Raw genomic sequence first — 21,463 nt, 5'->3', positions numbered from 1 at the left:
AATAGAAAGATAATTTTGGTAACCTGGAATTGTTATACCGAATTTAAAAACTACTCTTTTGTGGAAAATGGAGCTCGTCACGGCTTAGGTGAGATAAGATGAAAGGCCAAGGTCAGGTCAGAGTTTCATTTAAATTACAATAAGACCTGATATAACACTTTACAAAAGATTGGTAGTCACCTCGTATGACGGAAATTGAGAAGTAATAGTAAAAATGAAATGATTCTTAAAGAAATAATTCCAACAGAGAGATTTTCATATAAAAGACGTAGAAATTGTCAAACTGAAAATTCAGATGAAAGGCTGTACAAGTGAACAAAAAGCGATGCTTGGAACTTGACTTTGTGTGATTCTGGTTAGATTTTAATTTCACTTGCTTAAATTATTCCGTAAGCATACACACGGAAATATCTCACGTTTCTGGTGTTCAAAAATAAAATAATTATTATTTTTGGTTATATAAGAAAAAAGTTTTTGCACTTCAGTTCCCGTATAACACAAAATTCGTGTAACACTGAAAGTATATGTCTGCCGCGTTACAGGGGGTCGAATTGTATATATTTTACAAATTTGCGGTAATTTGGATGTGTCCGAATGCTTATGAACGGTAGTGTAGAGTATGGAGAAAGGTGAGGCGAGGGGTTCGCAGAGAGCCGAAGAAGAGGAAGGAGAGTCAGCTTGAGGTAAGATGCCGTGGCCTGTCGAGGGGGTGAAGAGAGGAGTGTGGAAGGAAAGGAGGCAACAAAGTTGGAGGCGGTGGGGGAGGCAGAGGAGGCAGAGAAGCGGAGGAAGGGAACAGAAGGAAGAAGAGGAGAGGAAGGAGAGAGAGAGAGGTTTCGAAGAGGCGGCCTTGAGAACGCGGAGAGAGCAGAGCGCGAGTCTAAGAAGAAGACGAAGAAGAAGAAGAAGAAGAAGAAGATGACGACGACGACGACGACGACGACGACGACGACGAAGGAGAAGAAGAAGAGAAGGAAGGAGCAAGAGAGAGAAGAGAGACCAGCCGAGCCAACTCCAACGCCAACGAACTGCTTCACTGGCAAATCACTCGCGGTTCTCATTCCAACGTTCGATTCTTCATCCGTGAATTAATGAACCGAGGAAACGTAGGAGCGGCGTTCTCTGGAGGCGCGGCGGCACTAGTCGACATCTCAGTCTCCGAAGTCGTCTCGGTCTTACGATGGACGTTTAAACGATTCGATACAACAGATTTATCGATTACGGTTAGAAGGATCGATCGTTAGAACGTAAAATTTGGAAATCCATTTCGATAGATTGGTAGACCTAGATAGTGATTTGACTTGTGCATGGCGCAGCACGCGCCTGAGATGCGAGATTATGCAACTATCATGACGTAAGAATCGCGACGCAAAAGTGGAGATCCAAAGACGACACGCGTACATTTTTCTTTGGTCCTGCGGATTCTGATAAGAACTAAACAATCGAAAACGTATCGCTGGAGATTTATACTCTTAGTCGTTAAAATCTAATGGTTGATAACAGGGGAAAAGAAGAAATTAAATTTAGACTTAAGGCGGACAATCGTATTTGAAATACGACCTTGGTACGTAGATCGAACGAAACTCGCCGAGATTTCCGGAATAATCTGGCAACAATTGGGGGCACAAGGAAACAGAGATCGAAATTTGGACTCTGGCAAAAGCTAGTATTCTTATTGTTACGCTTAAAAGGTTCGCAAGATCGCTGGAAGAAATCTTAGAAGCGTCACGATTCTAAAGGTACTTCTTTCGAACGCAACCGATTACGTTAAAAATTCCGAAGGAAACGCGTATCGACGTTCACCGAGCAATCGTCGCATGACTGAGATCAGCAAAACACCGTTTTATGTAACAAATAGGAAATATTTCAGAGAACATGTTTCCTCCAATTACGCGACTCTTAATGCACCATTATTTCCAGTAATAATTCGACTAATGAATACCGAAACTGATAATCCATACTGTACAACAATCAGGCGATTCATCAAGCCTAAAAATTACTCCGAAAGGAGAAGATATCAAAAGCTTGACAAAAAGCAATGTATCCATTGTGTAAACGAGTGCTGTGTGTATAACCGAGCCACTAGATTCGATATAAAGATACACAAGGCCATTCTACTGATATTCAACTATTCTCTGGTAAAATTCCTCGAAAGAACTGATGAAAAGACAGCGTGTAAATCGAATTGGGAACCACTGGCTCGTGAGTGTGCGCCGCGCAGGTAGATCGGTTGAACCCACGGCTCTCTACGGAATACACAGACACTTGGCAAGATTCGCGAGGTCACGTGCTGCATTTGGACAGGCAGCGCTAATTTCATTATTTATAGCTGAAGCTTTCGATTTGCCGATCGGCCATTATTCCCCGCATCGGTAGTTCGTTTCGTTCGAATGGAACAAGACACATCTCTCGTAGCCTGTAGAAGAGGTTAGAGAAACGAATTCGAAACGCATCGGCTGAAATAGACGGCCGCGATAAAAATAAAATGCCCGAATCCACAAGGAAGCAACAGCTCGTGTTAAAATAATCATAAACTTTCGATTCCACTGGCTAGACTGTGGCCAACCACGGGAATATCGGGAATTTTCCTAGACAAGACAAGCTTCGTGCGTGACCCCTACCGATTTCAATAAAATTTTTCCTACGATGATAATTCCATACCGGCTCGTGAAAATATTCCAACGCTTGAGGATAGCATTTACGAATGTATTATTTATACGAAACATTAAAATTGTCGTACATTTTCATTGACGAATAAAGCGTTTCGATGTCCTGATACATTGTACCATAAGATTTTTCCAAATTTCAAACGCAAGTTTCTCGGTTTAGGTTTAGATTACATTTATCGTACATATAAAATTATCACCATAGTAAATTTCATTGAATTCGGCAAGAACCATATTTGACGCGTTCTTTGCGAGATTTAGCCTTTGGTTGTAACAAGAATTTGAGAAAGATCGAAGTCGTATAAATCGAAAACAGTAGCAAAACGTACACACAAGTTGGAAAGGGATTCTAGATTAGTCACGGTACAGGTGATATTTCATACGAGAATCGGCCAAGTTTCTTCTTATCGTAGTTTTCAAGAGCAGCAGGTGCTCCAGAGCTAAACATCGGTATTACATTTCTCTCTAGTTTTTAGAGTTAAAGTCTAGGAACACTGGTCGTGTTCCCGGAGTGGTTTTGAATTATTACGGCCTATGATTGATCGTTTGAAATTTCCGTTGAATACACGAAGTCGAATCGTTCGAGATATCGAATAGCAAAGCGAATAGACTACTCGTCATTTATCAGACCGCAAAGATCCTTATCGACCAAGCCAGCTGTTAACACCTCGAACACGCCGCAGTGTCTGCAACTTTTCGAGTGGATACACAACACGGTGAATCCATTTTCAATTAAGAACGACGTCTCGTCGGATCGGTAATCCGGTAACCGACACTTATACCGAAGGAACGAACCGGAGGAACAGAGAGAATCGGGCCAATTATCTTCGAATCTCCGCTAGTTTCGCGTCGAAGCGCGATAACAGTGACCGTTTATCGAGCTATGAAATTGTTATCGCGAAGATCCGCGCGAACGATAATCGATTCCAGTCTGTCATCCAGCTATTTACCTCGATACTCCTAACTAAACTTTCGAATCGTCTTTTGTATACCGGACGAGAGAACATTGTTCTTTCATCGGCCGTGTTTTACAGCCAAGAAATCGATCGAAACAGAAATGATACACCGTCAGACTAAATAGTTTTCCGATACTTTCGACACGAAAAAAGTTCGATTTGCTTCTTCTGAATAACGTGATAGAATTTCCTCGTTATATAGGAACCATTTAATTAAGAAACACAAAAACGCGAGTGATCAGTAGGACTGTAACGATTAAAAATATAAAAATAACAAACTAAAATATAAAATTCTTCGTTTAGTAGATAGAAGTTTTTATCCAACTTTGTATTCTTTACGTAACTTGCTAAACATACGAATTTCTATAAATATCCACAGTTTATCGATAAGAATTAATTTCCAAGGAGAAATGACCAAACACATTGTCGTCCAGGTTTGAATCTATCCGCGTTTTCAAAAGCATAAATCCTCATAGGAAACTACGATCTATCGATAACGACTAATATCTCTAAGATGGAATACCTGAAAGTATTACTAAAAAAATCATAATTAAGTTGATTTAATAATAGCAACGGACATTTGCCAAATTGCACCTATCCGATAGGACACCTGTATCGACATTCCTAGGTAAACCATGACTCAAGAAAGGCCTTTCTCGTACTCATTGTCACCTTGTCAGGATCTTACGTTCCCTGTTCGCCTTGTTCCGTAGATCTCTATTCTCTTTACTATGTTCTAGTACTATACGCGACGTCTGGAAGCTGAACCGGAGAGAAAGCTTCGGACACGTATACCTGAACCGGGATTAGGTTTATCTTGCTTCCTGGGCCGGCTCCTCGGCTTTGAAAGTAATTGGAAGGGACGGAAGACGCTACCGCGTGAATGATTGAGTGCGGCGGGGTTAATCGAGTGCGTGGAAAAGCTTGATGCATTTGATAGCCGACCTGCCACGTCCGCAGAGGAGCGAACGCCGGGAATTAGATTGGATCTGAGCCTTCGCGGTCTGATAAACTTTGCACGTTTTGGGGCAGCTGATCTGATTTAATAACTCTTTAGGGATTATACGAACGCTCTTGTACCTCTCCTTGTTGCAAATAGAAACCACTACTCACATAATTCCCTTTCTTACTTTACGCCAGTTCAACACTTTGACAGGAAAATAAAATGACCACGAATCGAGAATCGAATTTCTTCCGTTTATAGCATCTGATACCAAAAGTATACGCTTATATAGGAATATATTTACTTGCGTACAATGGTGCTTTAGTGATAATTAGTTTCGATAGAACTGATTTTTTGAATTTTACCGCGTTCAAGCTTCTCTACAAAACCATCTGAAAATATCTCTTCCTATTATTTTAGTAACAAGATGTCAAATGTTCCAAGGATCATAGTTGATTAATGAGAAAACTAACTAAACTGTCTCGTTTATTACAACGCAAAGACTAGATCCCGCCGATTGTTCAGATTTCCAGGGTGTTCCATCTACACGCACGTGCATTCCACTTTTCAGGCTTGCCTTGAACCTGCTTGGTTGCACGAACAGTTTCACGTGAAACTGGAACCGACCGACGATACGGGTTGATACGCTACCTGCACACGGCTTCATGCACTCGGCCTGGTATCTCCTCGCGTGCCTCGCCAGTGAAACGAGCCTTTCCTCTTTCCACGGCTCTTCCCCTTCGTCATCCACCGATTCGTACCGGCGATTTACTAGAACCGCGATGCTGCCGCTCGCGAACCACCAAAACCTCGATAGTCGCTTCGTTTCCTTCGCAAAGCTATTTCCCAGTGTTACTTGAACGCTAGACTGATCGAAATAACGCGAAAACCGCTTGTACCGATCATTCTGACTATGGATTGTTAGGATCTATTAAGGTATTAGGATATAATTGAAAATTAATGGATATAGAATAACTTGGTGTTGTAATAAATTTTTCGAAAATTCTCAGGTTAGAAAATAATGAATTTCCTGAATGGGTTATTAGGATAATCTAACATTAATGGAAATATGGTATATAGATCTTGTAGTAAATTTTCTCAATATTTTTGAACTAGAAAATAATAGAATGGAAATGGTCACGCGAACTTCCTTGTAGATATAATAATAGAATGAAATATATTTGTATTTTTAGTAATAAAAAAGGAGATTGTAGTAAAGAGAACGCGTATATAGAAATTTGCAAAACTACCAGAGGCTCGCAACCAACCAAGGTGCCGATACAGTTTGTCGCGAGGCGATCAAGGTCCTTCTTATCCTACCGAGAGGCCGCGATAAGATAAGTCCACCGACGACGTTCGACTTCCGATTGCGCTCGAAACTTCGTTCATCGTCTCCTTCTCGTTTATTCCTCTTTCTTTCTTCATTTTCTCTCTTACAATTTAGTGAAAAGAAAATAAAACTCTTATAATTTCCCTGTTAATTCTTTAACGATATCGTAATGTAATAACGAGCCAATTATAATAATAAGTCGCATATCGCTAATTTTAAAGTCGTAAAAGTTTGATTGAAATCAGAAATCAATCTCGATTTACTTGATTATCCCATTAACATACTACTTTCTTCGTACTAGACATTCTTGTGTACTTATATATACCTAAATACGTGGTACCTACGCATCACTGAAATATTAATTTCGATTGTTCGTAATTGTCATAATTTCATTGTTCTCAAAGCGCAAAAGTTTAGAACGAACGACGACTAAGGAAACACTGAAATTAATAAGACGCGGCTACAATATCTCAGAGCAGAGACAACTGGTAGAGGACTGTACATATGTTACTGAGTTAATATCCAAAGATAAGAATATTATATTTCAATAAAACGTAGAAGAAAACGAAGAATACGAATGGTTCTACAAACAACTTTACGCTTGCACCAATTTTTCTAGTATACGGAAAACAAAATCGTGAAAATACAACACAACTGCATCTGAGCTATTAAAAGAAACAGGTCATATAATTGAAATAGAAATACATCGGTTCTCCCCACTACATGTTTATATAATAAGAGTTTACATTTAGATAAAGTCAATGAGTAAGCGTTCGTTTAATCTGAAACTAAGTAAAATTTCGTTTCAATAAATCGAGCTTAGATATAAATGTATCTCTGCTGAAAGATCTTCGAGAAATCGCGACTAGAAGGGGGACGAAAATGGTCGCGGTTGTTGAACGAAGTAGTTCGACGATTCGTGCGAATGTAGCAGCGTGGAACGCTTATGATAATGAGCCCTGGCGATTACCAGACGGGGCCAGCGAACAGGGAGATGATGTCGAGCCGATAGAGACGTCCAGACCGGATACAAGGAAGGTCGAAGGAGAAGAACCGGATAATCGTCACCGTCGTAGTAGCTACGCTCCGGGTATCGGTTCTGGACGGCCCTCTACTCTGCTCTGGCCTTCTCCAGACGAGGAAGGAAGTCGCGTTTTGCGCGTACACCTGCGCAAAGGGGCGCCTCCCACCTGCGGGCCACCTGAACTTGCGGATAGAACCGTGTCCCAGACACTTCCAGGGCACCTGACTCGCGAACATGCTCGCTGTGTCCACGATAATTGCCTCATGCACCATCGATCCCTGGCTACTTCCAAATACATCTCTATCCCGATTATTCCAATGAAAGTTCGCATGATTGTAATGAACGAAATGGTTGTAGTACGTTCGGATAGAATTTCGGAACGATACGAGTATTGTTTAGCCAGGATACTTTTCAGAAATCCTAGATTTGTTCTTCTATCGAATTCTTAAATCTCTTAGATATTAAAGTAACAAAAATAACGAACGATAGATGCCTGATACTTTCCGATTCATCGATTATTGCTATGATAAAAGTTTCCACGATTATTACCAAGTACGTTTGACTGGAATTTTCGAAGGATTCCACCGTGTTTAAGTATATTCGTGTTTTTTGACCGACTCCACGCAAATATCTAAAAATTTGCGCCAAACGCAGTGAATGTATTAAAGAGAAGATGAAACTCAAAGCTGAGCAGGTGAGATATCAATGGAGAAGAACGATTGTGAATGGGGATCGGGTAAATAAGTATTTTGGTTAGCTCCACAAGCCTATTTACTAGCGGCTACATTTCGAGGCACGTTCGACCGTGCAACGGTCACCCACCAGGAAGATCCTGGCCGAGCTATGATAACGGATTCTCCGAGTATACTGTTACTACGCCCGAGAGAGTGTACTAGTGAGAGACTGCCAAACGATTGGCGCGGAACGAAGTATCGAGCCGTAAAGGAACAGTCTGAATATAGTATCCAACTATAAAATTCTTACAATTAAATATTTCGTATTAAGCCTTATCCAGCAAAGGCTGGATCATTGTTGTAACAAGTGTCAGATAATTTATTCTGCAGTGATGAAGCAAAGAGTCGAATGAAAAAACCTTTTATCTCTGTGCGTGATAACTAAACCGCAAATTCTCATGCAACTTCGTATCTTTATCGACATAAATGAAGAATTAGAAACTTCGTTTCATTCATTAAATATTATAACGAGCATTCTAGTTTAGACACTTTTATATATCTTTAAATTTCCCATAAATGCATAAAATAATTTGACAGAATACTAACACGCCAACGCAACCTAAAATCCAATGAACGTAAAACATCTGCATCAGTCAGAATCGATTCAGACTTCGAAAAAAAGATACGACGAAAAATGCAACTTTCTTTTGCCTTTTATTTATGCACTTTTATAATCGAGAAAAAGAAACGCGTGGAAAGATACCTCGTGTTTTTCGAATGCGCAGATCACAGCTACGAGACACGCTTACGTTTTGCTCGGAACTTTCTTCGGCCACGCGATACACCATTTTCACGAATTTCACGTGACCATTTCTTGAAAGAAAGCACCAATACACTACGGAAACTCGTTCGTCGAACGGGCGAGCGTTGTTTCGCGTGACGAAAAATTGTTACAGTCGACGTGGCGACAGATTATTTATTTCTGTCGCGGATACGGTTCTCTAATCGCGGCAAGATTGATCTTCCTCCGTCGTGTTTCCCAATGGAGCCAAAGGTGAGCAGGCTGTCGTGGCCGTGTCCGATGGAAATTCATCACCAGTCACGGCCTTCGCCTTACCTCGCCTCACACTCCATAAAATAGTTAGAAAAATATGTATCAAGGACGACTTACAACGAGCACTTCAAGACAGAATAAATGCTGTTCTCTTTTCTTTATATAAATATAATACGTGTCAAGATACCAATTCCTATTTAATTAGAATTTTGCGTCAAAAGATCATCCTCTTCGATTCCCCAACCCAAATAAATGATCAGTCACAGAATTTACCTGAAGTAATGTGATCCAAAAGGCGAGCAGTAAAAAGGATCATTGTGCATGTGAGGCTGTCCGGGTACTCCAGGACCTTGCGGATGAGCATGTGGTCCCATAGGACCGGTGGGTCCAGGACCGCACATCCCAGGGCCACCTTGAGGCTGCATACTGGCTCCGATCATGCTAGCAGCGGGACCCATGGGATGTGGGCCAGGATGGTGCGGCGAACCGACCATGTGAGGTCCGGGATGGTGAGGATGAGGTGAGGGTCCGCCGCCACCCATATGTGGGTGAGGCGCGTGAGGCGACCCGCTCATCATTCCGTGAGGTGGCATCGGGTGAGGGCTAGGGGAAGCTCCATTAAGATGGGGTCCACCGGTGACACCAGCGTGCGGCGTCGGTGGACCCCCATGAGTCGGCGTAGTGGCTGGCTGTGGAGGCGGTAAACTAGGCGGTCCGGTCGGTCCGGTGGCCGCTAGCGGCGGCAGCGGGCCATTCGCCATGTTGTTCAACTGGGTTAGCGAGGCCGCCGCCGACGCCATCGCCTGCAAGGGATTCGTGGCGCCGCTCGTAGTGCTGATGCCTCCTAGGCCGGTGCCGGCGATACTTTGACCGGCGTTGTTGTTCCCGACTATATTGTTATTATTGTTGCCGGTATTCTGGAGGCCGGCGTTACCGTTGCTGGAGCCGTTGCTGGCAGCACCAACAGTGTTGTTGGCGTTGTTGCTCACACCGCCGCCAAGCGATTGCAAGGAGGGCGGCAGCGGTGGCGAGCCGGCGGGGGGCGCTGCCGGGCCCCCGAGGCACCGGCCCGACGGACCGGAGGCGGTTACGCTGCTGGGTGCTACCGGCACGCCGGCGTGCAGTGGTATTCCACCTGGGGGGCGCTGTGCCACCCTCACCGGCATCACTCCCCCCTCCACGACGCCCTTCACCCTCTCGTCGAACTCCCGTCGGCCTGATGACTGGGGTACGAGCGCGGGAATCTCTCGATGCTCGATCAGAAATCTATCTAGCTTCCACGATGCCAAATCTCTTGTTAATCGAATTTCGCTTTTGGCTCAGTTTAGAGGCACTATTTTTCAGAACCTATTGCGTTTACACAATGCCCCTCAATGAAGCTCCAACTCGATGTTATTTGTTTTTCACTTGCAGGTTTAAAGACACTGTTTCTAGAATATATTGTGACCGTAGGAGAATCGTAGGAACAGTGTTTTGAACGCAATTTGTTGACAAATAGTTTGAAGCAGTAATAAGCTCAAATTCGTAACGTTTGGTTCGACCTTTAAGAAGGATTCAAGTTAGAACACCATTAATCACGGCGAACAATCACGGCGAGGAATCACAACACTTCGCGGTATGTTTCGAAAAAGTAGAACTCGGTGCACGCGGCTAGGACGGAAGGGACGACACCTCGTGTATCAAGTTTCAAGTTTCTTGATTCGTTGGGTTTACGAGGGACAACGAATTAACGCCCCGTGACATCCAGTTCATCACCGCTCAATGTCAGCGTCCTCACTCCTTTCACCGGCGGGATGTTCGATTATCTATTAGAACGATTCGACTTCGAGTTGATTAACAATGCGTATACCACCTGTTCGCGTCTGTCGCACTAAAGTATCCAACAACTTCACAACTTCAAATCCTATGAACGAATATCTCCAATGGCGGCTGAACGAAACACTAAAAACGATCAACGAAGTCACAGTGCACTTGATACGAGATACGAAACGGGAAAAATCACGGGTAATACACTCTATACTCCATCTATCGACGAAAATCACACACTCGACTATACAACTTGTTTCTACGACGCGGTGTGAAAAATTATGGTCGTACGATCACCGTTTCGCTCGACCAACTATCTACGATCAACGACTATACACTAGTGCAGCAGTTAGTGGCGACAACCAGCGAGGTAACTGCGGGGGCACGTGGCCGTCACGTCGTCGGCGTCGCGGTGCGCACCTACGTCGCGGACCAGCACACCTCGTCTCCCGCCCATCCTGCCGGCCTTCTTCTCCTCCTTCTGCAAACACTCTCCGCCGACTCCCGCGGGAACTTTCAGCATCCCGAACTCAGTCGCCGCTAGGCGACCCAAACACCAAGCCCGCGCGACCACGCTGCTTCCCAACTGGATGGCCGTGTTTCGGCATAGTCCGTCACGCTCTCGAGTTCACTCGTTTTATGTTCCTTCTACACTAGGAGAGCTCCGACTCTTCTATCGCGTCGATTCCGAAAACGAATCAAACTTTCGGCCAACAGACTCTATCCGATAACGTATAGACTGCAATACTCTCTCAGTTACTTTTCAATGCAAAAAACCAGAGAGAGATAAATAATACGAGAAAGACGAACGCAGTTCGAGTGAACTATGTACATATCGCGAGACGATCACTGAACACTCGAGTCACCGTGCGCGCGATCCACACCAAAGAAACAGACAGAAGAGACGAAAAGAGAGAGAGAGAGAACACGAACGCGGGACAACGCGCGTTGCGTGTCACGAAGCAACAAACGACACTGTCTACGAATAGTTGTGTACTCCACGAGAGCAAGCGCATTACTGCGGAGCGGCAGGCTCCGTGGCGTTGCTGTCGCATTCGAGCTTTCGAGGACAGAGCGGCATGCTGGAGGGGGAGAGCCACGCGAGGATACGAGGTGGGGGAAGCTGAACCGAAGCCGCGGCGAAAGGAACGTCGGAAGGGAGCAGTCTCACGCACGGATGGAATGGTGGGGAGCCACGTGAGCGCCCGATGCCCGGTGTCCACGCAACCGACGTGGGACTTGCCTTACCTTGCGTTACCGCGCCATACCATGCCTTCCTTACCGAGCCGTGCCACCCTTGCCAGAGAACGCTCTGATTTTTCGTTCCTCGCGTATTCACCTTACGGACGTACTATTGCCCGTCGTTAACTCATTAAACGTACAATGCGGCGTCGGAACCCGTATCGAGAAGAAAGGGACCCATCGGTAACGACACGAGCTTTTTAAATATTTTCCAACGATCTATCGTGTGGTCCAAATATTTTTTAAGCATTGAAATATCTAAAGCGACATGACGTAAAGATGAATATTATATAAAAATTATTCGAGGAATTTGAATAAATTTTCTGCGAGTAGTCGTAGAATGAAAATGATGTAGAAGTGTGGTATTCGAATTTGTTTGCTGAGTGGTTGGTCGCGTGGTAGTAGGAGGTCGTCTCTTTATCGAAGTTTACTAGAAAGCAGTTTCACTTTCGTGTGATTCGAAGGAACCTGAGAGTCCTAGAGGAACCGATGTAGGATTCATTTCACTAAGATCACAGAAGCCCAGAAATCCGATTCATTGGGTTCGGGGTCAAGTTGAACGCATTTGTACGGCGTGATGAGGAAGAATGGTCTACCACCTTGACGCGCGGCACGTGCGAAAACGACCATCGCCCTGCACGATGTACGCCCTACAACTACCAGTTTTTTTCTTTTTTCAAACCCTGTAACAAATTTTCTTATAGAAACGCTTCTTTTACGAAAGAAGAAACCGATATTTTCCTTTAGAAAAGTTCACAAAGACTCGATTATTAGAATTTTATTGTTGAAGGAAAGCTTTCTCCCATTATTTTGGTGGAAATTTGTTAATTCAGTTGTGGATAAGGTGAAATTGGCCAAGTGACATCAGTGGAAGTCGAACGAAAGAAGAGAATAGGTGTCATTAGTTTCCTCGAGAAATTATTATATTACTTGCGGAAAATCCAACTGAATTCTCAATAATTGGAAAAAATAAAGAGCAAAAAAAGCTATATTACTTTTTGTTCATTAAAATGAAGGATACCTGGAATTTCTAACGTTTTGTAAACGTTTCACCTCCAGCCCCTGCCACTCGGACAATAATACCTCTTGTCTCAAGCTCTACCTGCGTGGTAAGTACCGAGTTACCTGAGTCTCTATCCTATTCCTTAGGTCGCGGTTAGGGCTTTCTTATCAGCTTGGCACCATTTCGGACCTATTCTATGTGCTCAAAATATTTCGGTATAGGCCTTGAGCTCCAACAAAATAAGCGTCAAAATGTTATAATCATACATTTTAAACGATGATGAATTCTAACAGATTAAAGGCGTGTTTCTTCTTTTAATTAATCAAGTTCTTTGTAGGAAATTTTTCCATTTCTTTTTTTTTCTCGTTATGACCACCCAATTAAAATTTTCATTATTTACAAATTTGACGATACCTATCTCTATATTGTATTGGACCGAATAATATAACAAATTTGTTAATATCGTTTCAAAGGATATTTAAAAAGATTATTCAAAATATTTAAAGATACATGAATTTTTTTATTAAACGTATGTATATGTAAAGAAAAGGAAGAAATAAATTATTCCTTGATTATAAACAGATTTTATAAAAAAGTATTTAATGTACACTTTTAAGCAAACGTTGACCTTTTAAATGTAACAGCTAAGTTTTTAATAATCCAGAAAACGTACTATGTACCTGAATAGCAACTAGAGTATCAAGCGTTACTAAACTGGAAAAACCATCGAGTTCATTCTTTGAAGAACAGTTTTTCTAGTGTTCGACTACATTCTTGACGGAGTTCCAACGAAATTTTCTATCGTGGGTGGTTTCTGGTTTACGCACCGTGCCACGACCTTCTGCTATTGAATATCCGTACTGAAAAGGAGAAAGAGAGTCCAGTTCTTGGATACGCTACCAGGAATTCCCAGCGACCATTAATCTGCTCTCTGCGACACCCAAGGCCCCGTTTCCTTCCCCCTTTTTACAGCCCCCTTTTCGACCAGGTAGACGTAGCCAGGCTCGGTCCAAACCAATGTCCAAAACATTAGAGAAACGTGTCAGGTTGTTGCACCGATTGAAAACTTCTGTCACAGCCGGAAGCGAAGGAGGAGCTAATTATAGCAGGGATTGATTGTCATGATCGAAATAATAAATTCTTCGTTTCGATTGTAAAAACCACGTGTTTTCCATTTAGAAATATCCTAAATCTGCTGTTTTCGCGAAACATATGCGGACTGTTTGGGTCGTAAGATTACATTAAGATTACTAGGGACGAAAGATAATTTAACTTTATTGTAGAGGTTTAAGTCGTCCCTACAGTAAACAAGTTTTCAAAATTCTAAATTTGACTTTTACTAAAATATACCAAAGTAACCGTCAAACTCACAAACTGCGCAATAAACTCAGATTGCTAGAAATGTATAAGATTCGAGAAAAGGAAGAGAATCGCGGATCTAGTCACACAGTGGCCTAGAAAAATTACTGATTCGACGGGAAGATGAGTGAAACTTCGGAACGTGAGCTTTCATATGGCAGGTACAGAGGTGGCAGGGTCCTCGGCGTGGAATCCTCAGGTGACTCGTCGAAAGTTGGACGTCGAAGCCGGAGGGTCTCGAAGGCAAGGAGGCAGCGAAAGCAGGCGAGCAGACCGACGGGCGTCGCGCAAGAAGGAACAATTAGAGGCCAAATAAAGACGAAGAAGCGAGTCACAGTCGAGCGGGTTCGCAACGAGCGTGTGTGTGATTTCGGTCACGCCGCGCGCCTGTACGTTGACCCCTGGAGAAAGAGAGGAGAGAGAACGGAAAAAACGAAGAAACACAGGGGCAGACAGCTGAAAAAGGGAGAGAAAAAGATCGACCGAACACAGCGGAGGGGAAGAAGAGAGGTGAATGGGGGAGGGGGAGCGAACGAGGAGAGCATTTGCTCACCGTTCGTTCGTTCGTTCGTTCGTTCGTTCGTTCGTTCGTTCTTTCTTCCTCTGCGCGAGAGAGGGTTCCTCGACTTGCCTTCTCGGTTCGAACTCGCTGCTCGTTGCCACCACGAACAGAGAACGAAGGAGAGAGAAAGAGAGAGAAAGAAAAAGACCTGAACGAACCGAGGGGGACAGGGGCACGACCAGCGTGCAACCAACAGAGACGTCGTCACGAAGGAACGATAGGAAGACAGAGGTAGCCGGAGGAACGTTCAGGAGGCTGAGAACTCACTCCAAGAGACTGATCAACCGACGTACACACAGGTTCACCGCGAGTTAATCGTGCCCACCGTTCGATCATGCGAGCTGGAGACCGTCAAAAACTGCCCCTTGGCTCTATCTTCTCGTAGCCGACAAAATTTTTGATGTTCAGGGTACTGTTGATCTAGTGTCTAGAGAAGCTGAAGTTGAAGTTGTGGATCAGGAAAGAGGGTGAGCTTTATGGTGGTACTACTAGTCGTACTTCTTCCTGAGGAGGAGTTACAGAAGAGTTGTCGCGAATGCAGAAACCGAGATGCAGATTTAGACTTTGGTTACCGTGGATGCATACATACATAAATTCTTCTGACGACTGCAATTTATAAGAATCTATGTACATATTTGATTGATTTCGCGTATTCCATGTAGAGCGAAGTATTTGCGATGTTTGAACTAATCGAGGAATACGAAAAAAGCTAGTTTCGTCGGATTGATAATAATCATGGGCCGAGTTGTTGAACGTATCGAAAGTAGCAAAAGGGAAGAAGCAGAAGTGGCTTCTTTAAAGTAGAGTATCCTGTCGCGGCCGATAAGTAATCTTGTACCGGAACACTGGAGGCGTGGATACGAGCCCTTTAAGAGCGGTTCATGTGTATTCGACATGCGTATTACGCGTGCTCCCCGGGATTTGTCACGCGTCGACTAAAGCCGCTTTCACAATACGACGGCGCAAGATTCCAGTTCACGAAAACCAGTCCTTGGCTTGCTGCTCGTATTTACTAAACGGTAGGATGAGTTCAGAGCCTAAACGAAATTATGTCCGGTGACAATTCTCTGTTAAATGGACCAAAATACCATTCTAGTTATAATCGTTAAAATGGTGTTAATCTTTAACACAGTTTCATCGACTTTGTCAAGACACGACTGTCATGGTTTTCTCGTTTCAATTACCCACGACAAATTTGTCTTTTACTCGAACCCTTGAAGAGAGGCTCGAAACGACCCCAAAAACCCAATTAATCTGCAAAGGAGAGGGAACAACTAGGTGAGTAATGAAGCCAGTCACCTGTAGATCCGTAAACGCCTTAGTAGCCCAACATCATTGAGCAAACAAGCATCGCACCCTTGTACGAAGGCTCCTGAAGTACTCTAAGCTCGATATACTTAGCGGTTACCCAATCAACCTCAATCTAACCCGTAGCTATCTACTAACTCCTTCGTGACATCGGTGAACGGATCTCATTGAATTTGACCCAACTTCGGATTCTCCTCGAATACGGATCTCGTTACAGATTCGAAATTACTTCTTTGCGTACGTTCGCCCTCCTATCCCTCTATCGTCAATGTCTTACAGCTTTTCTACTACAGTAGAACTCCATTTGTGGCCATGAAGTTTTTAGTTAATGCCCGACAACATCGACTCCTGTTCACTGACTTTGATAATCTGAACGTGAATTCTTATTATACGAAAAATCGATAGTGACTCCGTTTATCTGAACTTGCAGAAAGACAAATAGTTCGTCTCGAATAATTTGACTTTCAAAAGAGATTGTAGATGAGCACGATAAAACGGGGTAAAGAGTGTTAGTTTCATTCTCTGCACCAAAAAGGTAACGGCAGAGGAATAAGAAGGAAGAAGAAAGAATACAACGTAGAAAGTTGTTTACGGGCAAATATCGAGGGGAAAACGGTTCGTCGCCGAGGATTAAGGGGCAATCTTTAGGGGTCATCTAATTATGCGGTAAAACAGCGTTAATTCGCGGTTAATTTCTTAACGAGATAACTTGCTGGCAAGGCAAAGGGTGGCGCGCGGTCGCGTTGGAGCCTCTAATGGCTCCGCGTGGCTACGTCCAGCTAAATAAAAAACGACTAAAGCGAGAAAGGGGGAGAGAGAGAAAGAGAGAGAGAGAGAGAGAGAGAGAGAAAGTAGGGAAGGAAAAACCAGGTGGATAGGGGGGTGAGTGAAAAAAGAAACGGCGGGAGCGGTGTGTTAATTAATTGGCGCGTAATTAAAAGCCGCAGCGACACGCCGTAGTTAGACTGTCCCCTCTATCCACAGAGTCGATACACTTCAAAGAATCCGTGACGCTGAAAGATATCGGTTTAGCAGGCGCTACCCTGCGACAAGTAGACTCTTCTCATCGTGACACAGAACGCGAAACCGACCGCGTGAAAAATCAGAGTAATTACAAGAGAGCCGAGGGATGATCGAGTGGACGGATCAAACGTCGAGCGGATCATCGAAAGATTTGGCACTGACGAGAGACACTCGACACTTTTCGTCGAGTGTTCCTCTTTTGCGGACAGTTTCCCATCTATGATATTCCTTCTACAGTACCACAGGGAAGTGTCGAAAAACTGAATAAGGAAAATTGGAAATCGGTCACACGTATTTTTCAATCTATGTGGAAAACGAAGGTTTTAAATCTAAAAATTTCTCCTTTCTTCTTTCACGTATCCTATAACCACAAAAAATATATTATCTTGGCTTATCTGAGATATTTTCTCGTTTTTATTATTTCCTTTTGTCGTACATTTAAAAATCACAATATACGAACGTAATGATACATTACACAAGTTTCATTGTTCTGTGCAAAGTTCGAACTTGACTCTTGTGATGTTGAAACGTAGTCGACTCAAACAATTCTACTTTACTAGACGTGGTGAGCTTTATTTATTTGCAACAATCAGAACCCTATTCCTCTATTATTTGGCGATATTTCATAATCAACGGTGCAATTGAAAATTCGCTAAAAACAAATTAATTAACGTCCATGTACAGGACATCCCTCATTTGGTCGGTACGTTAGCAGCAATTTAATCTTACAAAATCAATAACATCGGCAGACGCGAGTATAAAGTTACTTTTCGATTGGTCGTGAACACGGTGATTCTCTTCTTTTAGTCGAGTGGCCTCGGGAACCGCGATTATTCGCGACAGGTACAAAAGAGGACAGGTACGAGGAACCGGGGGTGAGCAGGCGAGTTCTTTTTATCAAACGCATTCATCCCCAGACTCGCGTTCGTTGTTTCTTCCACATCGACGCCCATCGAAATAATCGATGTAATCCGCGCGTCGTCGCTGGGAAAAGCCACGTGACAAAGCGGGAAACCGCGTCAAATGTAAAAATCAAAATAATTAAATGTCGCAATGATGTTACACCGTCGTTCCACTGGGTCCTCGAGACGATACTCTGAAGCGCTCTCTCTACGGAGATCATTAAAAGGACGGGCTTCGCGAAGACCACTCAACGAGGCACAGGTGAGGAATTTTTTATCATAAATATACCAGATATTCGTCGTCCCACGCTCGAGATCTGTCGTTCGAGATCGCCCACGAATTAATAGAGTAGAAACTTCCAAGTCGGATTTTTCGGAACAGCAATTACGCGAATCGAAAAAATATTTATGAAAAAACATCTTTCACATGGAGGTTTGAGAATCATAGTAGTAATGCACATTGTAAAGTATGTGTTCTGTATTACTACAAAATGTATTATATGTTCTCAAAACAGGAAAAGAATAAAATTATAAATTGATTATTTATGAAATTAAAGGGATGATACTTTCAACAGTTGAAACGTATGGATAAATATATGTTCAAGATTGCTTTCATACTGTATACTAATTCTGTGCTAAATATGTTTTTTGTTAAATAAATATGTTTGCAGTAGATGTAGATATTTCTAGATGTAGATATTAACTTCTATATATATTTTCAGATTGATTTCAAATTTTACCGATATAATTACAATTTCAGATGGGTTTCGAATTTTATTAAAATATTACTATACGAGCCAATCAGAAGCAATATCGATTAATTCCATAATTTGGAAAGTAGAAAAAATGGTGATGTTACGAATTAAAATTATTTAAAATTCATCTTAGAATTTGCTTGTTTAATAAAATTGAAAAATTTATTTAAAAAGCAGTCGATATGTTTGATTCTTGAGAGACTCGTATATTAGACTGTGAAATTGAAGAAAACGAAATATTCGCGCCGTTACCATTGTACATTCGTTCGTAATCGAATTGAAGTTGGAAAAATCGAAAAATTGCAAGCTTCAATCCAACTTTTCTCCGTGCGTAATTGGTCATTTAGCGTTCCCTTTATGATAAGCGGATTGCAAAAGCCCGAATAAAAATTAGCTTGAAAACATGAAACTCAAAATTGATCGTATTTCGCTTTTATCGCGGCCGTTACTTATTCCTTTTGTTTTCCCCTTTTGCTCAGGTACTGTTTTAACGAGACTCGGACGCCGTTCCTTCGCGACACAGAAAATGAAAATAAATTTCGTAGATGATATCTTGAATTATTCCGCGGCACGAGAGAGACCACCGTTCACATTGTTGCTCGATCATCGTGCATAAATCTCTGGTATTATTAAAACGCGACGTTCTCGATTCTTTTTAGTCGCGAAAACTTACAACAAACCGAGAGACCAATGCAAAGAAACGATTTTAGAACGTTTCGCGTATAATGTGACTGTGTTTCGTCACCGGTTGGTGACGATCAACGGGGCTAACTAACTAGATGTAATTAAATGCGGTACAATTAGAAAACATGGTAGTCAGGATAGAGGAACGAGAAAGGTCGTGGAGAAGATGACTTAGTGGCTCGTAGAAACTTCTAGCCACTTTCGAAGTCAGTCGGGAATAATCTTGCGACCATAAGTGGAACGAAAAGCAAAAGAAGGACTTTGCGTGGTAGAATCTTCGATCGCTCGTATTTTTCATTTCCATGTTTATCTTTTTCTCTCCGGCTATACCACAGGAATCGCGTAACTAATAGATACGACGCGTATTATGAATCCTACATATATACACTCTGTGGACCAAAATGTGAACCATCGCAATAATCAATTTTTTAGATAAATATTCTCTATGCCAAGAGTAGAACAGCCGGAATTTAGAATACTTTGAAATATACTAAAATATAATTAAAGAAAAAATATAAAAAATTTTCTTTGAGTGCTAGAGAGCGTTTAGAAGATGGCATGATCGCAACGAACATAAACGATTCGTGAAAAGCTTTTGACTGCTAATCACCAATTACAAGTTTATTTAGAATATTCATGCAGGAAAATGTTTATCACACGTTAATTTTCTCTTGAGCTGTATATATTTCTTTGAACTTTTATACCCGCTATATACTTTAGAAAGTCGTAAATCAGGGTGGGAAAAAAATCGAGGGGAAGAAATCAATTAATAAATCTCTCGAATTTGCATGTGAAGGTCGGGGATCGTTTCGCGATATTCGCGTTTCAGAACTGAGACTCGTTTTGGAAACATCGAACGGGAACAGTTTGAGGGAATTGGTTGAAATTCTGTATCTTCGTTTGATCGCTACGCATCGCTTTGCCGACGAGACTATTAGCAGCCAGGATTCGAAGCCCTCCAGTTATATCAAAACGCACACTTTTCTCCCCTTTTTCCCCGAACAAATCCTACCGGTTGTATTTGAACACTTCTATGGGATCATTCGGTCGATACGACGTAATGAATGTAATGTTAAAATACGTATTTAACAGAGAATGCATTAATAAATTACTTGTTTAATACGAGCATTATAAATCACATCCTATCCGCATCTATAAATCCTTCTCTTACAATTTTATTAAAACGAAACCCATTAGCTACATAATCTCTATACAACGACAGCATCTTTCATGTGACACATCCCCCGCTAGGAAATAGAAATGATTCGTCTGGTTCGCGAGGGAGAACCTCTTACCATTTCGAATCCTGCATTGAGAACCACTGGCTACGCTCGGTCGAGTGTAGCGAGGGGGTGAGGAAGGAAGGAAGGTGTGGGTAAGGGAGGGTAGACCAAGAGAGCGAGCGAGCAAGCAAGAGAGAGAGAGAGAGAGAGAGAAAGAGAGAAGGAGAAATAGAGAGAAGGGTGTGTTGGATGGAGTAAGAGGGGGGCAGAGGTTGGTGCCAGGGTAGGTTTTGATCAATATCTCGCCCCCACCCCACACCACCACCCTTCGTGACGGTACACCATGCCCCCACCAGAACCCCATCACCCGACCACCATGAATAACTAAGACCATATAGCGGCCTGCAGATTAAATACATCGTGGTACCATACGATCAAACCACCCTCAACCAAACCCACCCCCACGAGCCCACCGCCTTCACCGCCGCTGCTACGACGACCGCCGCCACCCTTCTCGCCCTTTCACCCAATCCCTCCTCCCTCCCCCTGCGAAACCACCCTCAACCCCCGCATCCCGGCCCTGCGACCCTCCTCTTTAACAGCTACCACCGCTTTCAACGTCGTCGACCATCGTGTTCCCGTAAGAACGACTGATTTGCCGCGCCACCGAACCGAAAGGGGTGGCCGTGGATGGAGAGAAGGACGACGCGGAGAGCACAGGGTGTGGTGGGTGCACCGTACGTGTGCGCCACTACGGAAACCCCTTTTCCTCCGCATTCCGATCTCTCGCGTTTTCCCACGGGACTTTGCCCGTGCAAACGTACGCGCAAGGACAACGTCCCCCCAGAGACCGTTTTGCGACACCACCGATCACCAATGCTACTCGCGGTCCGGAAAAAAACACCGGACGACCTGCCGACTGATGCGTGCGTTGCGTGTCTTTGCTTCG

General features: G+C 43.1%; 1 protein-coding gene across 5 annotated transcripts in view; it reads right to left on the bottom strand.

The window, feature by feature from the left end:
- Chi (LIM domain-binding protein 2 Chi) overlaps positions 1-21,463 on the bottom strand; it is a 137,891-nt gene that overhangs the window by 66,175 nt on the left and 50,253 nt on the right. For 3 of the 5 annotated variants that reach the window (XM_033347434.2, XM_033347388.2, XM_033347397.2), the window contains exon 1: positions 8,921-11,467. The exons of the other annotated variants lie outside the window; for them this stretch is intronic. In XM_033347434.2, the coding sequence (XP_033203325.1) occupies positions 8,921-9,813 (893 nt within the window). In that variant the 5' untranslated portion in view covers positions 9,814-11,467. Of the gene's footprint in view, positions 1-8,920; positions 11,468-21,463 lie in introns of those variants that run through there. 5 annotated transcript variants of the gene reach the window in all.

This window comes from Bombus vancouverensis, chromosome 13 (genome assembly GCF_051014615.1).
Source record: "Bombus vancouverensis nearcticus chromosome 13, iyBomVanc1_principal, whole genome shotgun sequence".
NCBI classification, from domain to species: Eukaryota; Metazoa; Arthropoda; class Insecta; order Hymenoptera; family Apidae; genus Bombus; species Bombus vancouverensis.
Note: the sequence above shows the minus strand (reverse complement) of the source record. Positions and strands in the feature narration are given on the sequence as shown.